This window comes from Ctenocephalides felis, unplaced genomic scaffold, assembly GCF_003426905.1.
Source record: "Ctenocephalides felis isolate EL2017-DRISC unplaced genomic scaffold, ASM342690v1 CF-g0.4_SCAFFOLD_01604, whole genome shotgun sequence".
Taxonomy (NCBI): domain Eukaryota; kingdom Metazoa; phylum Arthropoda; class Insecta; order Siphonaptera; family Pulicidae; genus Ctenocephalides; species Ctenocephalides felis.
In genome coordinates, this window is record NW_020537758.1 from 51,772,740 (window position 1) to 51,795,544 (window position 22,805).

The following is a 22,805-nucleotide window of genomic DNA, read 5'->3' on the forward strand; positions in this document are numbered from 1 at the left end:
TAACTTTAGACCATATAACAAGAAATTGTAACCTGGATTCGCTCCTCGTCTGTAAATTAAAGGTAAATGATTGTATTGGAGATAATATTGAATATGACCCATTTCGTGATGGACGGTTTGATAATTTTTTGCATTGATTTGAGTGCACATCTTTATCCTGAAATTTAAAACTTATATAATATAAATAATATTTAGGCAAATAAGGGTTTAAAAATTGTTTGTCAATATTAAATTGATGAATAACAAATTACAGTTGAATTTATTAATAGTAAATTTATTGTATTGTAAGCATGTTTTAGACTAGAAAAATTCCAGTATATGTAAAATTTATGCAGCAAAAAAATTAAAAATGTTTTGCTTTATACTTATTGTTAGTCAATGACTACAGTAATCAACTTTCTGTGGGGTAAGTTATAGTAATCGCAAAAAAAAATTATATACCTTTACGTTTCAGAAGTTGCTGAACATTTTAGCATACCTTAGAAAAAATGGATGTATATGTGTGTGTGCGGATACAAATTTTTGTCAACGATTTCACGAATACGGATCAACCGATTTGACTAATTCAAGAACATTAGATTCCTACTGATAAGGAGTCGTGCTGATTATTTTTTGGCAAAAGCAGGTCTATCCGTTTCGGAGATACGGGGCAAAAAGTGTCAAAATGGTATTTTATTTTTGATTTTGGTAACGGAACGTCCAATTCAAATAATTCGAAAAACATTTTACTTGTATTGACAAAATGAACAACTGGTAGAAGGCAGGTTCAGCGTCTGCGGAGATCCAATAAAAAAAGTAAAAAATAATGCCATTTGGCGGGCAAAAATGAACATAAGACATATGTACAATGATTATAATAATAAGTACAAATTTTTTGTACATTTATATGGGTTTGGTACGGAACCAATGTTTCAAGGTCGCGTCTATGCGGCGCTTACGCGCTTTGACATTTCGAAATCAAATCAGCAATGCAGCGCGATTGCTTAAAAAATGTTCAAAATTTCCAAAAAGTAATCAAAATACAAAAAAAAATCAAAATATAAAAAAATCTAACTTCTCAAAAAAGTCATTTTTATTCAAATATTTCAAAACTTCTAAAAAATCTAATTTTTTCAAAGTTTTGTTAGTAAATTAGGCTTAGGTACGGAAAGTTCCAGCAATTTGTCTTAAGGCACAATGCCATGCACTACTAGTATTATCAACTTTTAAACCAGAGAGAACTGTTTACAAGATATTGAAGAACAACTTATCTCAAAATTAGAGTAGAAAATAAAGCAAAAATATATTACTAGTTCAGTGTATTTAAGAAAACTGAAAATGAATTCGTATTATGTATATTGTACTGAAATTTACGTTCTAATCTATTATTTTTTATTAAATAAATATTTTTGTTTAATTTACCTAACATCCGAGTCTTTTGCTAAATCCATGGCACTTGCATGACAAACAACTTTGCGCCCATCATTTGGTTTTTTCAACATAGATTTCTCCCAGAAGGAATCCGGCACACCCGTCAAGTTTATTGACTTAAAGAAGTCATTTGCCAATTCAAACAATTTTCGTGGTGTATAGTTCTAGAATAATATTTGAGTTCATTATCATTAAATTTGATATGATTTGAATATTAATTAGTCAAATATTTATTGATGACAGAGTACCTACTTACTATAGGTGTTGTTAGTATATTTGAGAAACAACGTACAAATTATGTTATTGAAATAAAATGAGATATCTGGAGTAGAAGATGGGTAAAAAGATCCACCACCGTTATCTTAAAACCAAGTAAAGTTAGGAATTGTTCAACAACAATATTTGAAAGTAGAGGGAAAAAGATGTATAATCAGCCATCACGCCGCTATCAGGAGGTAAGCGGCAATGTTTAAAAATCCATAACAAAACTATTTTGTTCATTGTTGGTTATTTTGGTTGTGAGCACTGTTGTTTAGTTTACGAGATCTTAATAAAACTTGTTGGTAAGCGTTATTTACTTGTTTTATAATATAGTTTGTTAATTTTAAGTTAGATTTAACAGTTTAAAAAATAACTTCTATAAAAGCTTTTATTTGGGTGGGGTAAAGAGGACCAACTGAACCATTATCCTGGTAAAGGTGTAAACAATAAAAAATAGTTAATTAAGTTAACAAAAGCAATTCAACAAGAGATAATTTAAATACAGACTTATTTTAACTATGCTTATGATTATTTCTGACAAAATACTGGATCAATGCTGAATACAATGTCGTCCCTGTAAAAAATGTACCCTGTAAATAATGTAGCTATTATTTCGTTCAACCCCTTTAGAATTAAAGATAGGACATTGTATCTGTTTTCCCAATGGCTGTCCTTTTTATCCAGCCTATGGAATAAACAGGACTAGGTGGTAAAATTTTGAATACCAACAAAAAAAATATTTTCACAATGATGAATTTGCTGGGAGTTTTACTGAACATAGTCAGATTGTTGTTTATTTGATATGTGCAATTTGTTGTAATATAATTGGTTTGGTTTTCACTATATGATTGCTCAAAATCAAATAGGACCTTTGTGGCAAAATTTTGAATAACAGCAAAAAAACATTTCCACATGAATTTACTGGGAGTTTTACTGAACATAGTCAGATAGTTGTTTGTTTGATACGTGCAATTTGTTGTGATATAAATGGTTTGGTTTTCAGAATATTTTTGCTCAAAGTCAAATTGGACTTGTGTGAAAAAATTTTGAATAAGAGCAAAGAAAAAACATTTTTACAATAATGTATTTGCTGGGAGTTTTACTGAACATTGTCAGACTGTTGATTGTTTGATAGATATGTGCAATTTGTTTTGATATAATTGGTTTGGTTTTAACAATATAATTGCTCAAACACAAATTGGACCTTTGTGCCCCGCACTACTCAAATATTAAAACTAGCAAATTGTACATATTTTTAACAATCGTCAATAATTTAATTATTATCAGTATTTTTATCCGTACTAATGTATATTGTTTAGTGAAGCATGAAATCCATATCAGTTTTATTGTTTCTAATTTTCCCAAGTATTAGTATTTGTTTTGACAGAAAATCCGATTTTACAATTTTATGTATGGTATGTCAAATCATTCTGAATCATTTGAGACAATATTTAGAAAAAGTTATGCAATTTTACACCTTCCACCGCCGATTGCTCAAAAACGGCTACACTGATTTCCAAAATTTAAATACCATTCGATGTAATTTGATAAGGTATAGTTAGTAGAATATTTGTCCAAATTTTTTTTGGAATTTTACTTGTGCTAATAATTTCGGTGTTATATCTGCCCCATTTGCGTCCGGATACGGTTTAACAATATCTTCAATTTGAGACCATTTTTGCGCCCAATTGTTGCCTAGCAAATGAGCCGGAATTGGGCCTCGTTCTGATACCACTTCTACAGAATAATGTCTTCTTAACTTATATCGAACATAAGCGTGAAGTTGGTTGTATAAAGGTTTCAATTCCCTTAATATACTGGAAAGCTCATCTTCGAAATCCTTAGTGTCGTATTCTGATAGCCACATTTCGGCAACGTCGGTGTAATCTAAATGTATGAAACAATAATAATATATATTATTATATATATTAAGTTTTTGGTTGTGAAAAAAAGAGACTGAATCGGATCCATGCTATAAAAGTGCATGCTGCACGAATCCTCAACTAAAGTCACTAAAATTACTTTGTTGGAGAAGAATACTAGTTATCGAGAGTAAAATTTATAGGAAACTGAAAGTAGAGACAAAAATTTATAATGTGAAATGTATGTAAGTGAAACTATAAACAATTGTGAGATAAAGGGTTTGAAAATAATAAGTGTATTTCGTCGTTTACCTTTATATTGGCATTTTTATTGAGAGCGTAGCCTTTCATAATAATAGAGATCGTCTTCAAGAGATCTGTGTATATAATTAACTTCTAGTACATATTTTGAGCAAAGTATTCTTCTAGTACATTTTTGGAGCAAATTGTTTAGTTTCGGTAAAGAATAATGCTTCTATTCAGATTGGAGAAAAAATGGAGAAAAAGAGACAGAAGTTTGAAATTTAAAATGTAAAAAGTGTTAGTGTAAAAGTATAAACAACTGCAGAAAAAGGTGTGAAAATAATATAGTCGACGCAAAAATAGTCTTTTTAAATTTGTATAATATTTGTAAAGATAACACAGCCTTACATTACATTAAGAAATGTACATATTCAAATATTTTAGCGGGGCTTGTTTTTAAGGATTTTTTGACCCCTCTCCCCCTTGGTGATACATGGTGATATTCAAAATTACCCCTCCTTCCCCACCAAACATCAGGTGTATTTTTGTTTACGTTTTGAATGTTTGAACTTTTTTAAAAAAAATTAATTAAAATATTAATACACGTGATAATTTACTATACTCGTGATACTATTACGTGATACTTCGTAGTATTTGTTAAACCTACCACCCCCCCTTCCCATAAAAAAACCCAAGTGATTAATAGACGCCCTCTTAAAACATTTTTACAAATGTGTGTTTATAATTAATTTTTATTAATTAATTTTAATTGATTTAATGCTAAACATTTTTATAAAAATAGCAGTTTTCGCTCTCCTTTTTTCATTGCAATAATTTAAATAAAAATTATTATTTATTGCCTTTATTAAAATCTTGTTTTCTTCGCAGTTTTTAAACTTCCTGAATTTTTAACAGTGTCCAAAAGCAAATATTGTCAATACAAATGACAATTGTATATTATCATCACTAAATTGTTTTCGCTATTATTTTTGACCTTAATTTAGGCTTCAAGTGACTTGTCAAGTGAGTAAATTGAGTAGTTCCGTATTTCCTACACAATTTACATATTCAAATATCCCTGTAATTGTCAATATGTTCTTGAAAATAAAATCTACGTTTTTTAATATATTACACATAAATATTATTTAGCAATATAATTTCGTTATTATTTTTAGATATTCATAAACTTTGCATATATAACTACGCGACTTATCTATTGCAAGTAAAACTTTCGTTAATCTAAGGTCATGAATATGCAAAAGCAGAGCATTTTCTTTGTTTTATTATAAATAATTTCTTCGTTCTTTGAATATTCACTCACTATTAAGTCGAGCTGCTTCGTTTTTCAATTCAACATACTCTGAATATAATTTTCGAATTGGAGCTCCGGCCACGTTTCTCCATTGTTCCCAAACGTACTGTAATTCTTTTGCATTTCTACTTTTTGCAAAGATTTCGTTCACATCTGGAACAAGATTGAACTAGATATAATTCATAATCTTTTATTTTTTAATCAGGCATACTTGGTGTTTTATCGAGTTTGACAATTTAATTGCCATAATATTATTCGTGAAATATATAGAATTTTGTACAATAAGGAAAATTTTGCAAGCGAAAGTTTTTGGATAAACTGAAATATCATTATGTTAATGTTTCATACACTCTACAACTTATTAATTTTTTTTTTCTTTTTTTGAAAATGATTTTTAGAGTTTGAGTTCTGAATATTTCGAAAAATTTAGAACACTTCAAAAGTTTTGAAATATTAATGATGAATGTGGCATGTTCTGTAAATAATTCAACAAACTAAATATTTTATACTAGATTCTAGTTGGATAAAAAATAATTCCTGATTTATAATATCATTACCAAAATTTCTCTAAACAATTTACGTAGGCAAAATTTTGTTAGAATATTGTTGTTTTTTAAGTAATCTTCAAAATGGAATAAATTACAAAAAATTACGATTCTAGTAGATTTATTCTCTTAATTATTGAATAAAAATTGTTGTTTTTATTCAATAATCTTTAAAAATGGTATTAATTAATTTACAATAATGGTATTATTGTTAATTAACAATTTACAATATTGTAGCCATTTGTAATTAAAATTTATTAATTTCAAATTATGTATATTTATACGTCTGATTATTGGATGTAAATTATTTTTATCTGAAAGATACCAAAATTTTCAAATTAATGGTTATAACTCTCGTATAACATTGAAATGATTGATCAGACAAGAAATTTAATTTTAATTTTTTTATGGCACTCCTAATTTTTTTTAATTACACAATACAATAAATATAAATGAAATAAAAAAATAACATAAATATAAATGAAATAGAGTACAAAATAAAGGATAGTATTTACATCGAAATGATATCCGTATTATGATGATTATGAAAGAAAAGAATGATAATAAAAAAACTAATTGTTAACTAAAGTAAAATACTAGGCAATTGCATAAATGTTTAACAAAAAAGTGTATAGTTCTTTCTATTTTAGTAACATTTTGATAATTTTTAATTGATTAATCATTTGCAAAATCAAATCTAATTACTTGTTTAAAAAAATATCAAATATCTATGAATTAAAAATAAAATTATCAGTCTTTTAAAATAGTTTTACCTGAATCCAATTCCAAATCGCACTTTTTTCTATTCTTATAATCGCATATCTTTGCAGTTGCATAATTTGTTTTCATTTCATTTTGAATATCTTGCAGTCGACGATATTTATGTTCATTTAAAATACTATCTCCTAATTTAAGATGAAGCTTGAACTGTCTTTTAAGATCTTCATCTTTAAATTGCCTCCAATTGAATTTTGAAGCTTCTGCAAGTTGGAGCTTTCTATATAAAGCATATTCTGCATTTACTTTTTTCTAGAATAAAAAGTTGTAGTACTAGATGTTATTAGAAGTAAAATTCGTTTGCAATTTGTGATTGGCAAAGAGTTTATTTTAGCAATTTAAATAGATGTTATGTTATATTATATTATATTTACAACATAAACAGATAAAAATATTTTTTACAAACCTTTTTCTCTGCATTTTCTTTCGTTATATTAGTGTTATAATCCCAATTGGCTAGTCCTATACGATTATACCAATCTATATTGGGCTGTTCTATTAACTCTAAAAAATTGGCAGCTTTTTCTTCTTCCTGATCGAAATCAGTTTTGGCGCCAAGTGTCAAGGTCGACAAAGATATTGCCAATATTAAAACTTTTAATGTCAATTCAATCATTATGAACTATATTTACTTCTTTTGTAGTCATTTAATCACTTTGCTCATATTTAACTATATAATCTAATACAAGATATATAAATTATTACAGCTCATATTATTAAATATAGATATTATTAGTACAATATGTTATTGATTATAGTATTTTGCTATGAAAGTATATAATATTGCTTCGTAGATACTAATAATAGGTTCCTTTTATCTATTTTAATTTACATGATAGGAAATACATAAACAAAGCAATTTGCAATTTCTGCCATTAGATATAGTCGATCAAAATCGTACTCATTTTAAAGAATATAAAATATAGAATATAAAGAATATAGAAGTTTATTTACATATATATATATATATATATATATATATATATTATCATTAAATGACAAATATGAATAATTTTTCAAGAATTTCACTAATCCAATCACAATCACTGCATTGCTACAATTGCTTTACTAATATTTAATTTTTTATTAAAACAAAAACTTTTTTTGAAGTATTTTCATAAATTCAAATATATTTCAATTTATTTTTATGGAAATTGTGGAAAACGTACGTATAGTTGAACTGCACAAAATATACTGCAAAAGAACAAGACACTTGATAAAAACCTTTCGCATTCATTTTACTTTAGCGCGCGCATATAATTCATAACATTACTACAAATCGGTGTAAACGGAATAGTTTTACCTTATAAAATGTGTATTTCAAATCATTAAAAGATATTTCATAATTTTTCTACGATTTTTTCACTATATTTTCACATTTCGATATGGATGAAACCTCTTAAATTCGAATTTCTTTATTTTTTTATTTTTTGTTTTAATGAAGAATTCTGCATATTTCTGGATATCCATGGTAAGTTTTCTTATAATTAATTAAATAAAAATGTTTACACGAAGAAATTAGTATATATTAATACCTTTATAATTATGTTTTCATACTTGATATGTGCCATAATTCATGCAATATTATACAATAATTGTTGAACATGTTTCATTATTTGAAAAAAAGATATACATATCATACTATAGAACAAATCAGAAAGGACAGAATACATTTTATATTTTATCATTCATTAAAACACCAAAATGAAACAAAAAGGACAGTAGGTATACTTTTTATAATATTTTAATCATTTACTAAAATATCAAAACAAAATGCAAAATAAAAAATTATATATAAATCCAGAAATGTTTGATAAAACATTAGTCGGTTTATGAAGGTTCAAAGTGTAGTTCAGATTTCTTTTAGAATAGCAATCAGAAACTATGAATTTTTTTCAATTCTTGTGATGATACTTTGTAACTACGATCTTCACCTTTTCAAATCGCAACTCAATGGTTTTATTGCTTGAACTAGACCTTTAATACTGCTGATTGACCCAGCAATGTAGGGCCACTTTTACTGCGAAACATATTTTCAACTATTAAGTAACTGCTTGATTTCTAGGTGGCCGGAGTTGGTTCGAACTTGAAAGCTTGGTTGTAAAGCCACGGCTCTTAGGACAGAGCCACGAAGAACCTCTGGATATGATATGATAATCATAATTCTTTGGCTACCATGTAAGTACTAATTACAAATTGATACGTTTGTTAACGCCAGAATTTTAAAAAACAAAATAAGTATTCAACAAATCCACTGTGCTCATATTTTTATATAAAATTATTTCATGACTAGTATTGAAGATGTTATTGAGATCACATACTTCAAGAACATAGTATTGAATTAGAACTCGCGACTCAATTATTGTCAAAAAATATTCTGTTGTGCATTTTGTTTTTTACTGATCGTTGGAGTATTAGATTATTTTTTGGCAGTAATAATAATAGCTTTTAATATTAAGCTGGATACCTGGATTAACTTTTTGAATGAAAAAATATAAATTCATCCTAGAAGTTGTTTCCACTCTTACATATGAGTATTGTTGAAAATTATTCACTAACGCCATCAGTAAGTACACGTCCAAAGTTCGTGCATTTCTTATACGAACCTTTCTAACCAATGAACGGTGGCGCTCTTATATGAGAGTGCGCATAGTTTTGGGTCGTCTGAATCAAGCTTATGACGAATATATTCGTCAATCACATATTTGTTTATCTTGAAAATTTCAAAATTTTTATCATTTTATTTTACTTATTTGTTAACATAAAAGCTTATATTACATATGTATAAAACTAAATAGTAGTAACTAAAGTTATGGCAAGGCTATGTTACGTAGCATTTTTCATATAAAATGGTACTAAAATTTTTCAAAATGCTATGTGGTTGCTTTGCTTTAGGCGTTTTGAATATAAAATAATCTAACCTAGAAAACGCACACACGTAAAAAGAATCATATAAAAAGTGCATCTTCCTGGTGTGTCATAATAATACGTGCGAAATGTAAGCACTTATGTGCAAAACGCCTGATCACTCAGCAAATACATAGAATTTTGACAGTTTTCATTACCATTTTACATGAAAAACGCAGCTTAATATAGACTTGTCATAACATTGGTCTATTTTAGGAACGGTTAATATCTTATTTAAGTGTGTATTAAATTTACTATTCCCATCTTCTTGCACATTTCTCAAGCTCGAACAAAAAGTCGGATTGCTGAAAGCTGAACATTGTTCAGGTAGACAACCGTACTTTATAAAAAAACGGATGTATTTGTATGTGTGCGGATACAAATTGTTGTCGACGATTTCAGGAATACGGATCAATCGATTTGAATAATTCAAAAACCATTCGCCTTAAGGCAAATTGCTAGAACTTCCCGTACCGAAAGGAAATGTTCGAGGATTATTAAATGTTTTCAAATAGATTATTAAAAATACTGTAACTAATAGTTTAATATTTATAAGAATTATATGAACTGAACTGCAAAGTCAAAATCATTTAATTAAAGTTCATCAGTGAGCCAGAATTAAAATTAAAATCTGAATTATTTTCGATATACAAAAAATATTTTTCGGGAAAAAAATAATTAAATTTTGAAATAAAAAAAATCCAAAAGCAATTGTGTCGTCAACACAAGCTTTTTGAATTATTCAAGTCGAATGCTTAGTTTTCTCAAAAATTGCCATTTTGTGCACGTTTAGCTCTTTATCTTCGAAATGGCTCGACCTGCATTCGCCAAAGCAAATCACTACTTCTCACAACCATTACAAATTCAATGTTTTTTGGATCATATCTCCATAACGGCTAGAAATGCCCTTGCTAAACACTAGTCAGCACATGTTCCTATCAATAAAAAACGAATATTTTTTAAATCATTCAAATCGGTTGATCCGTGCGCCCGAAAACGTGCACCAAAAAATGCGGACATGCAAAACACACACACACATCCATTTTTTCTGAGGTATGCCAAAATGTTCAGAAACCTTCATAACGTCGAGAAATGCAAAAATTTTCGTTTTCGATTTTTGGCCCATTACTATAACTACCCTACGGGAAGTTAAAAATCAAACGTTTTAAAAATTTTGTTGGAAAAGATTCAAAATTTTCATAAAATTTTAAAGCTTCTAAAAATAACGCTCCAGGAAGTTTAAACAATTTTCCATATACCACTAGTAAAATAAATAAGATTGAAATTGAGTTGTTTATCTTTTCGCCTGAAGCAATACAAGTCCACAACTTGGCACAACTTTTGTTGACAATACATATTCGGCTTTATTGGTCAGACATTAGATCCACGTGCAAAAAAACTTATTGCAGAAAAAAAGTAAAGATAAAAATGTAACAAAAGCAAAAAAATACATACTTATTAACTTCCCGTGGGGTAAGTTATAGTAATCGCAAAAAATTTGAAAATGAAAATTTTTGCATCTCTTCACGTTTTGAAGGTTTCTGAACATTTTGTCATATCTTATAATTAGAAAAAATTGATGTATGTGTGTGTGTACATGGATACAATTTTTCGTCCACAATTTTGGGCGCAAAAATCAACCAATTAGAGTGATTAAACATTGAACATTCGATTACTATTGATGAGAAGACGTGCTGATTAGTTTTTGGTGGGGACAGGTCCATCAATTTCAAATATACAGGGCAAAAAGAGCCAAAAACGGTATTTCAATTTTTGAAAGAACGGTGTATCCGATTTCAATGATTCAAAAAACATGTTTATTGCATTGACGAAATGAAGCATTGATGAAATTTTTGCTAAGGCAGGTCTAGCGATTTTGGAGATACAGAGGAAAAAGTAAAAAAAACGATATTTGGCGGTCATAAATGATCATTAGATATAGGCACATTAAATTATCAGATATTTGATAAAATTTTCAAAAATGAGTACTACTTTTGTTGGGTTCTGTACTAAGATTGTTAATTTTTAAGGTTTACTTATACGGTTAAAACAAATTTCAAAATTTTCAAAAAAAATGTTTTTTCAAAAATATAGTTTTATACTTCAAATTTCGAATTTTAAATTCACAAACCAGTTTGAAAATGTAAATATTTCAAATGCGTTATTCTAATCGTAAAAAATATAACCTCAGATGGATTTATTCGGCACCTATTGCTAATGTAAACTTTTTCAAGTGTTTTGAGCGATAAGGTCGTTACTGTATTTTTTATGAACGATAAAATATATTGTTATGTACAATTACTCCTAGGCTTATTTAAATATTTTCATATCAGGACTACATCTATAAGCTAGACATATCCAACATCGAATCGGATCACCACTGGGTGACCTTTCAACCTTTTTCCTTTATTTAATAAACCATCGAAATTACTGAATGTTGTATTAGAACGACAGATTGTAATTCACAAATGTAAATAAAAAAATAAAAAATATAACTAGCTGTAAGTGGAATTCTGTCTTAAGGCAATTAGGGCATCGTGTCTTAAGGCAAATTGCTGGAACTTCCCGTACCAAAAATTATTATTTTTTAAAAACGATTAACATTTTTGAAAAAAACTTATTTCAAAAAAATAAAATTTTTGAGAAACTATAAATTGGACAAAAAATTACTTTTTATTAAAAATATTAAAAAAAAAAAAATAAAAAAAATTTTTTGTTTTCTTTATTTTGACATATTTTGGAAGATCTGAACTTTTTTTCAAAGCAAACGTACTGCTTTAACTGCATAGAAACAAAATATAAAGCGCGTAAGCGCCGCGTCGCTGTCTAACGGGTAAACATTGGTACGGAACCCATAGGAATGTAAACAAAATTTATACTTATTATTAAAATCTCTATAAAATATCTGATAATTTGATGTGCATATGTCTAATGATCATTTTTGACCACCAAATGGCATTCTTTTTTACTTTTTTTGTTAGATCTCCGAAACCTGCCCTTATGAAAATTTGATCAATTATTCATCTTGTCAATACAAGTAAAATGTTCTTTGAATTATTAAAATCGGACGCTCCGTTCTCTTACAAACTGAGGTACCGTTTTTGGCACTTTTTGCCTCGTATCTTTGGAACGGCTTGAGGCTTAGGCTCTTTATCAATACGAATCGAATGTTTTTTGAATTATTCAAATCGGTGGATCCGTGTTCCCAAAATCGTCGACGAAAATTTGTATCCAAACATACATACATACACACACGCATACACATATATCCATTTTTTCTAAGGTATGCCAAAATGTTCAGAAGGTTTTGAAACGTAAAAATCTATAAAAATTTTCATTTTCGATTTTTTGGCGATTACTATAACTTGCCCTACGGGAAGTTAAAAATATAACAAAAGCAACAAAATATTAAATAACTATGTAATATATTTACTACCACCATCTTCTTGTACATCTCTCAAGCTCGGACAAAAAGTCTGATAAACCATTGTTCAGGTACAAAAGTGATCCAGCGGATTACCCAACCTCACCTTAGCGGATAACCCAACCTTAATACATCAACAAGAGTGTTTCCATCCACGCGCGTTTTGCGCAAGCGCGCTAGTAGTCGAATCTCTCGGCATTCGTCAGTCCTCTAATGGCCGCTCTCGCGTTTGGTTCATGTCAGTGCAATCCTCAACATTTTAGGTTATGGTAATAAACAACCTAGCAAAATAATAAATAAAATTGAGTTAACAGTTAAATTGTTATTTTACTATTATTACCAAAAATGTGTGTATTATTTTTTGCGACAATCGTGCAGTGATAATATAGTTACATACAGTGCTGTGTTGTGAATTTTGGTTATTTATTTGTTCACATCACAATGAGTTCCTCGAGACCGCATTTGCAGAGTTTTCTTAACAATTCGGTGGCGATCCGACAGGAGATCCAGAGATTCGAAAGTGTACATCCTTCTATTTATGCTATTTATGATTTAATTGAACTTATACCTGATGGAATTGTTGCCCAGCAGATAAGGGATCACGTCGTTTGCATTGAAGGTAAGTCAACACTTTCACTTGTAGAAAATGTGCTAAAGATTCATGATTATGAGCGTTGAGATGATTAGGATCTCTGTATTTATATCTTTGTTGTTTAGGTATAAAATGTACATATTATGTTCTATGAAATGTGTATCAAACTATTTTCTAATTGTTCCTGAATATTTTGTTTTTCTCATTCCTCATCCCCAAGATATGAAACTATCTTACAACATGCATTGATAAATGTAATTCCAAACTTTTTTTTAATATCTGCGCCTATTCCTTAAAGAACATCAGCAAATTTTTGGTGTCCTTAACTGGACAGCTGTGAATAAAATAGAGAATAAAAAAAATAGTACTTAGATATGGGAATAATTTGAATATTTATGTCTGTTGTTTAGGTATAAAATGTGCATATTATTCTATGAAATGTGCATAAAACTATTTTCTAATTATTCCTGAATATCTTGTTTTTGTCATTCCTCATCCCTTTTATGTTAATTAAGCGGAAGATATGCATTGATAAATGTTTTTTTTTTAATATCTGCGCCTATTCCTTAAGAAACATCAGCAAATTTTTGGTGTCCTTAACTGGACAGCTGTAAATAAAATAGAGAATAAAAAAAGTACTTAGATGATTCGCATCTTAGAATTTATGTCTGTTGTTCAGGTATATAATGTACAAATTATGTTCTATAAAATGTGCATAAAACTATTTTCTAATTATTCCAGAAAATCTTGTATATCTCATTCCTCATCCCTTTTATATTAATTAAGCAGATGTTATTAAATCTTGCAACATGCATTGATAAATGTAATTTCAAACTGCTTTTTTTTAATATCTATACATTTTTTTAATATTTTTATAACATCAGCAAATTTTTGGTAGTACTTAGATGATCGCATCTTAGTATTTATGTCTGTTGTTTAGATATAAAATGTGCATATTATTCCGTGAAATGTGCATTAAACTATTTTCTAATTACTCCTTAAAATCTTGTTTATCTCTTTTGTTTTGAATATTGTATTAATTTAAACATAGTGTTGTAATTCTAAAAGGTGATATAGTGGGCGCACTAAAAAAATTGGCACCCATGAATAGCACTCTAAATAATACAAAGATTTTTTTTTATAATTTATGTTTCTCTAGAATAATATCACTATCGTATGAACTACGGGCAAGTCATTTTTAGCAATATTTGTACCCCCTTATTTTCGTGAAGTATTATAGAATTCTATAATACTTTTTTTAATTGCAAGTTATTTTCAATTTAATTTTCATTTAAACATGGTAGAAAATGATTTAAAATAAATTTAAAATAAAATATGAAAAATCGTTTATTAATTTAATTAAGACAGTTGGAACCAAACTAGAGTTTCATATTAAAGAAGTTCTCTCAATATAGATTTTTTTATAATTGTTGATTGATTTATCAGAATTATAGTTCCTTTATTTTTTTACTCATTTTAAAATTTAATTACAATAATCATGTTTCATAATTTGAATTGCATATTAATGATTTTTAGTTCGTCACAAATTATATAATTTTTCAGTAAAAATAGAGTTTATTGGTTGGCGGAAGTTTGTTTTGAAATATTTACTATAATTTCAATGTCTAATTTAGATTTACCTCACTATTGTTTCGTATTATATTTATTTATTAAGCAAAATATGTTAGGAAACTATCTTAAAATAATTCATTGATTAACGCAAGTTTAATAAAAAATGTGCAAAATTATTGGACTTAATCGTTCAAGTAAAATTCTCTTAATATAAATATTTCTTAAAATAAATATTTTTAAGAATTTTAATTCCGTTTATTGAAAATATAGTTTTTTTTTATTAATATACTTGATTAGTTAACAACATTTCCAGTTACTTATTTATGATTAGTTTGTCACAAATTATATATTAATTTTTCTATAAAAATAAACTTTAAGATGTAATGCTATGTTGTTGGCGGGAAATTTGTTGTAAATTATTTTCCACCATTTTTAAATGAGTTATATCGTTTTTGCTTAATACTTGATGAAATTAAAAATCAAAAGATATAAGTTACATTCTAAATCTGTAAAATATTGTTAATAAAACTATAAAGTAATGCGTTTGAAAAATCTCAAATCAATCTAGTCTCAAAGATAAATTTTTTATTCATCTTGCAACGATGTTATATTTTAATGAAAACTATAAAAATTTAATATAAAATAAATCTTACAAGCGTTAAAAAAAGAAATAAAAAATTTCAAAATTCTCAAAAAAAAATTTTTTTTTGAAAGTTTCTAGAAAATTTTAAAGCTTTTTTAAAGAATTTAATGTTCGGTACGGAATACGGAAAGTTCCAGCAATTTGTCTTAAGGGGGTCTTCCTATGTGACGGCCTGTTTTTTAGGGATATTTTAGAATTTTTTTTCTACGACCAGTAAATAGTTAGAGCTTCAAGTTTTTTATCATTTATTAATACATATTTGGACAGTATAAATATAAAATTTCAGCTAAAAAAATTTAGTCCAACTAGAGTTACAGCGCTCTAAACACCCCCTCCTCAAAAAAAAGAGCTCCCACTGTCTCCGCGATTCCGGCTGATCGGCTTATCTGACCAAAAAAAATAAACGGCGTTTTAATTTGTAGGCTTAAAAGCACGGAATGATCTACAATCAAATGAATTCAAAAAAAATTGAATGTTTTATAGACATTTGAAATAAAAGTTGCAAATTAGGCGTTTTTTTTTTTAGTTTTTTTGCAAAAAAAATTGAAGTTTTGAAATTTTTGATTGATAATAGTTCATTCCATGCGTTTAAATATATTTAATGTGCCCTGTAAATTTCAAGTAATTCGGTCCAGCCGTTTCTGAGATACAATGGAGACAAGTTTGAAAAACACAGTTTTGAGAAAAACGCGTTTAAAGATAAAATGATCGTTGTACTATATACTATATGTATACTTTTTAAATGACTGTAACTCAAAAACTATTTGAGATATCGATTTGAAATTTTAATATGTTATTTTTAAATGTATAATCTACTGAAATATGAAATAAAAAAAAATTCAATTTTTTCAACTCATCACATAGGAAGCCCCCTTAAGGCACGATACCACGCACCACTAGTTATTATTTTTTTCTATATCAATTTATAATTTTGATGGCAAATTTACATTTTTTCACCAACCTATACTCCGGCCTAGATGACCACATGTGCGTACAACAAAATGTTCGATGTAGGATGTAGGTTAATATTATTCATGCACTAAGATTTATCTTCACGGTTTAGCGATCACATTCGCGTGATATTAAGTATAAAACTATAAACGTTTTTGCATTTTCTGTGTTATTCAGATATTTGATATCTTGTTTTTAATCTATCTGTAACATCTCGTAACTCTTGTTAACTAAATTAATATATAATCTTAGATTATATTACTACTTATAGGTGTTATACTAGATTTTTTTACTTTTATATCAAATATTACATCTTGTAACGGTTATAACCATTTACCCAGTAAAGTGAAGTAAAAATTTTCAAACATTCTTCAATATTTTTTTTGACAAAAAATTAATGGTATTTTATAGATCAAATTTGCAGAAAAACCTGATGACGGAACGTATCTAGTTCCAAAACATCGTAATTAAACATTTACAGAAAACATTGTTTTTCATTTATCGGATTAATGTTCCGAAAAGAAATATTTAATATGTACTTATGAACAAAATCTTCGAACATTTTCTTAGGAGTTTTAAGTTAAGTTTTTATGGATAGTTATTATTATTTAAATTTTTAAATTTATTAACTAGAAATCTTGAAGAAAATATTCACTTCAATTGTTTCATTCAACGTTTTTTTAAGATTCACTACATTCTTGCCTGCATCCATCAATCTAAAATAATTGATCTCTGAAAGCAGATAAAACTTGATGAATAACTATTTAATATGTAATTTATAAATATACTAAGTATGTATTTATTATTGTATATAAAAAATATTAATTTATTTATCTCTGTGCTTAAATATTTAGCTCATATCTTAATTTTTTTTTCTTAAATATTAGTCCCACTAATTTTTATAAGCTCTTACGTGGAAATGCAGAGAATAATAAAAATCAGTTTCCTTTTTTTTGTACGATGCAGTGCATTTGTAGATTTCATATTCATATGTATGTATGTAGATTCATATGTATGTTCAAACATTAAAACTAAAATTAAATTAAAAAGAAAAAAATAATTTACTATAAACGCATAAACATAACTACTATTTTATGAAAAAAAACTGATAAAAATATCATGAATATTTGGCAAAACAATTATGCTTAATCCTTTTCACAATTATATTTTTGTCAAATATTCAGAATGTTTGTTTTGCCAGTTTTTCTTTATCAAAAATAATAGTGTTTAAAATTTATGTTTTGACTTTTTTTAGTACTTATATTTTCCCGTAGGATAATTTATTACTTAATTGTTTTTTAACTTCCTGTATTGTAATCGTCCAAAAATCAAAATTGAAAATTTTTACATTTCTTCACGTATTGAAGGTTTCTGAACATTTTGGCATATCTCAGAAAAAATAGATGTGTGTGTGTATATGTATGGATACAATTTTTCGGTTACGTTTTCGGGCGCACGGATCAACCGATTTGAATGGGAAATGTGCTGATTAGTTTTTGACAAAGGCAGGTCCAGCAGTTACGGAGATAAAGAGCAAAGAGTACAGAAAATAGAAATCGAGTTTTTTTGAAATCGGAGCATTCGATTTGAATGATCTCAAAAGCATTCAATTAGTAATGATTGGGAGAAGTGGTTATTAGTTTTTGGCAAATGCAGGCTCAGCCATTTCAAAGATACAAATTTGCAAAAAAACAGCAGTTTTTGAGAGAACTAAGCGTCCGATTTAAATGATTCAGAAAACTTTCTGCTTGTTTTAACAAAATAATTGATTTTGGAAAAAAAAATTGTTTCAACATTTTTTTCTCAATTTTTTTTTTTTGTTTCAAAAAATTTTTTTTATATATCGAAAATAATTAAGATTTTATTTTTAATTCTGACTAAAGTTCTAATATACTTTAAACAAATAATTTAACTTTGCAATTCAGTTTATATAATTCCTATAAATATTAGACAATGTTACAATATTTATAATAATCTATTTAAAAACATTCAGTATTCCTCGAACATTTCGGTACGGTACGGGAAGTTCCAGCAATTTGCCTTAAGGCACGATGGCATACACCCCACTAGTTAATAATTTTATTAAAACAAAACAGTGTAAAACAAAATAGCGTACAAGCATTTTACACATATAGTTTATCTTTACTCATATGTTATGACACATCAGAAAGATGCTATTTTGATAACCTTCCTTTTTGATATTGTTTGTTATATTATTAAGGTTAGGTTTGCTTATATTAAGGTTAGGTTTGCTATTTAAAACTGACTACACAACAAATACAATTTTGACAGTTTTTGATATTTTATATAGAAAAAGCAGCGTAACATAGCGTTGCCATGACAACGCTATATTATGATCTATTTTACGGGGAATTGGCTCCTCAGTATGTGTTTGGATGTTTTATACTTACAATTTTTTTCAACGTATATTACATTATATAACGTTGAATTTTAACACCAACAACGCGCTTTTTGTTGTTATTGTTTTGGTTTTATATCATAAAAGTGATGCTGTATTTGTTCTTTGTTGTGTTGTGAGTGAGTAGAAGAGAATACTATACTACGTTCGTTCGGAACCTGTTTCTGTTTCGAGATCATAGGGTGACCACGCTCGAGCGTTCGCCGGCGCTCCGACGAACGAGAATTAAATGTTATGAAACAAATTACTTAAGTTTATGTAGGGTGTACAATGGCCTAATTGTCAGTTTTGGAACTGTTATGGCACATTAATTAAAGCTAAATGCGATTTGGTTCAGTTTAAGTATGGCTTTTGCTCTGCTCTGTAGCGTAAAATTATGCTTAACGTGTAATTTACAAATTAAACATGTTATATTTACAAAAAAATGACGCACTATGGACCTACCTATTCTCGGATAAAATTGCTATATTATGTTATATTATGTAAATATATGCTTTGCGCCTATTTTGTTTATAGATGCAACAAATTTATGCATTTAAAATAACACATGCGTGAAATCGGACAAATTAATATTTTGACATTTATGCCATTTGATGGTTAGGATTTAGCAGTTGATATTGTGAAAAACGCTCGAATAAATACGGCATGTGTAGCTTTTTGACACCTTTACTAAAGCAACAAATAAAAGGCAAAATAAAAATTGACAGTGTTTTTATTGTTATTTTTAAGTGACCAGTTACATAGCATAGTTATTTTATCCGAGAATTGGCCCATAAAGAGCCATATTCTTTTGTAAATTCATATTACTTGTTTAGCATATTTCGGCAATGAAACCTAATTTTCGATTAAAATTTTGCATTTCTTTTGCATAATAAAGAAACAAATAAAAAACGAAATAAAAATTGACAGATTTTTAAGTGTTATAATTGACCTACTAACTAAACCTGATTTATATTTTTATTTCTGTTATGCTACAGCATAAAACTGACATTGTTCACAACAAATTGTACAAATTCCTAAAAGTGGCATAATCGCGGTCTAGTTGCAAAGTAAATCTTATTTTGAGATAGAAATTTTACAACACCTTTACAAAACGAATAAAAATGTTCATAATTACTGATAAATAAACAAAATGCAAAATAAAAATCACGTATACATTTCATTAGTGGTATAGAGCATGGCTTCTTAATCTATGGGTCGCGAAATGTATACGTGATTTTTTTGCATTTCGTTTATTTATAAGTATACGAGATGTTAAAATGTTATATATATATATATATATATATATATATATATATATACATATAACATTTTAACTTCTCGTCTAGATTTTTTGTTTTGATCTAGTCTAGACAAGTTTTATACAACAAGCTATATATTATCATATGTATAGATGTATATTGTTGGTGATAAACAATTCATCTAAAAATATTAATTTCTCTGTTTTATGCTTGTGTGGGGTCGTCGAAAAACTCGCAATCATGAATGATGTCGCGAATGACAAACAGTTTAAGAAGCCCTGGTGTAGAGCACACTTATTGAAGAGCAGAAGTTAAATATAATAAATTTTACTCAAAGTGTGCGAGTTTTCCTTTCGCATAACGAGTGTTCTTCTTACAACTTTAGAACAAATTATACCTGTCAAGTGCGAAGATGCACTATTGAAAAAAAGAAGTAAATTAAAATGTATAAATATAGTTAATCCAGATTTTTCTTTGAAATTATTCATTTTGTTTTAATTTCAATATAATACTAAAAAGAAATAAATTTAATTACTGATACATTTAACTATATTAGTGAATTTTATCCAAATGCATCTCCATATTGATGTGTGTCTGTTGTTAAAAACTACTCTAAAGAGATTTTAATTCATACATTTTTGACTTTTCCTGTGCATTTAAAGGGTAGCTAGGGTAAATTTTGTATTGAAATATATCTTAGAAAATTGAATTACTAACTTCTATAATTTGATTGTTTGTATCTTCAGGTGGTTCGAGAGCAACCTGAGATTGAGTAATGGGTACAATTTTACATAGCAACCTTCATATGGTTAATAATTATTTAAAATAAAATATGTGTGAACCAATATTGTCTTAAATCTTATAAAATTTCTCTTTATTTACACTAATTAGTTTTGTTTTATAAATCCTTTGAAATTTTACACCAAAACTAGAGATGTCATAATTAGAAAAATTTATCTGATAGAAGGTACATAAAACATAATATCTTCTTTAATAAATTTGAAGGGACATTCATCTTTCTTAGGTCAAGCTGGTTTTTTAGTAGATTAGGCAATAAACTAAATGCAATGTCAATAAGTGTTGGCCATATTTAATTAAAAAATATTTATGAAAAAAATTAAATATAAACATCATACTATTGGAATAATATAAACCATTATACAATTTGGTTAATCTTAATATTTCAGTCAATATTTTGAAATTTTGTTAGCTATTATATTATTTTTAAATTTGTCTTGTATATTTTTTTCATATTTTCTGACATATAGCACCTGTTTTACCGTAATTAGATACCTCCAAGGTATTTTTGATTTTACGTATAATAAAACATAAACATTTTACAACCAATATCAAAGTTACCTTCCTCTGATAGAAAATAGATCTTTCAATCCAATTTTCACTGAAAATAAAACTAAATGAGACGAATAAAATTTCAATCTTGTCTCCTGTCATTTCGAACCGCTAGAGGCTTCGGCAAGCAAAAATGCTTGTACAGCCACGGGCTCTTTTCATGGAATTCTACTTCATACGTTGTTAAAAAAACCTCGTAAAAGATTTCGCCTACACCCTGCAGTTGTAAAACGTGTCTCGTGTAGGGGGGATAACTATATTTTCGATATTGTCTGAAATGGTAAAATACTTTATAATTAAAAAATTTCGAGTAAAAAACTAAAAACCAAAGTCTTAATTCTCGTAAAAATGTATTAAATATTTATTTAAATTATAATTTATGAATTTAAATTATTTATAAATCTACATTAAATTTTATGTTACTATATATTATAATAGCAATATATTTTCTTTAATATTTTAATACAACATTAATATAACAACCGTTTTTTTAAATATTTATACCAAAAATATTTTGTTAGTTTAATAGGTGTTCAAATATCTCCCTTCCGCGTTTTTGTATTAAACCAAGAGCAAACTAGCTGTAAGTGGAATTCTGTCTTAAGGCAATTAGGGCATCGTGCCTTAAGGCAAATTGCTGGAACTTCCCGTACCAAAAATTATTATTATTTTTTAAAACGATTAACATTTTTGAAAAAAAATTACTTTGAAAAAATAAGATTTTTGAGAAACTATAAATTGGACAAAAAATTTTTTTTTTTTGAGAAAATTTTTTTTTTCTTTATTTTGACATATTGTGGAAGATCTGAACTTTTTTTTTAAAGCAATCGTATTGCTTTAACTGCATGGGGACAAAATATAAAACGCGTAAGCGCCGCGTCGCTGTCTAACGCATAAGCATTGGTACGGAACCGATAGGAATGTTAACAAAATGTATACTTATTGTTAAAATCTCTATAAAATGTCTGATAATTTGATGTGCATATGTCTAATGATCATTTTTGACCGCCAAATGGCTCATTTTTTTACTTTTTCCTCTATATCTCCGAAACCGCTGGACCTACCTTCATGAAAGTTGTATCGATTCTTCATCTTGTCAATACAAATAAAATGTTTTTTGAATTATTAAAATCGGACGCTCCGTTCTCTTAAAAACTGAGTTACCGTTTTCGGAACTTTTTGCCCCGTATCTTCGGAACGGCTTGACCTGCCTTTGCCAAAAACTATCAGCACGTCTCCTTATCAATACGGATCGAATGTTTTTTGAATTATTCAAATCGGTTGATCCGTGTTCCC

General features: G+C 27.8%; 1 protein-coding gene across 1 annotated transcript in view; it reads right to left on the reverse strand.

Moving 5' to 3' along the window:
- The window catches only part of LOC113373935 (angiotensin-converting enzyme-like), an 8,397-nt gene extending 1,371 nt beyond the window's left edge, over window positions 1-7,026 (reverse strand). The window contains exons 1-6 of the mRNA XM_026614201.1: window positions 6,817-7,026; window positions 6,407-6,662; window positions 5,098-5,241; window positions 3,269-3,558; window positions 1,402-1,574; window positions 5-157 (exon numbers count right to left, since the gene is read on the reverse strand). Coding sequence (XP_026469986.1) covers window positions 5-157; window positions 1,402-1,574; window positions 3,269-3,558; window positions 5,098-5,241; window positions 6,407-6,662; window positions 6,817-7,026 — 1,226 coding nt within the window. The remainder of the gene's footprint in view (window positions 1-4; window positions 158-1,401; window positions 1,575-3,268; window positions 3,559-5,097; window positions 5,242-6,406; window positions 6,663-6,816) is intronic.
- Window positions 7,027-22,805: the final 15,779 nt, after the last annotated feature.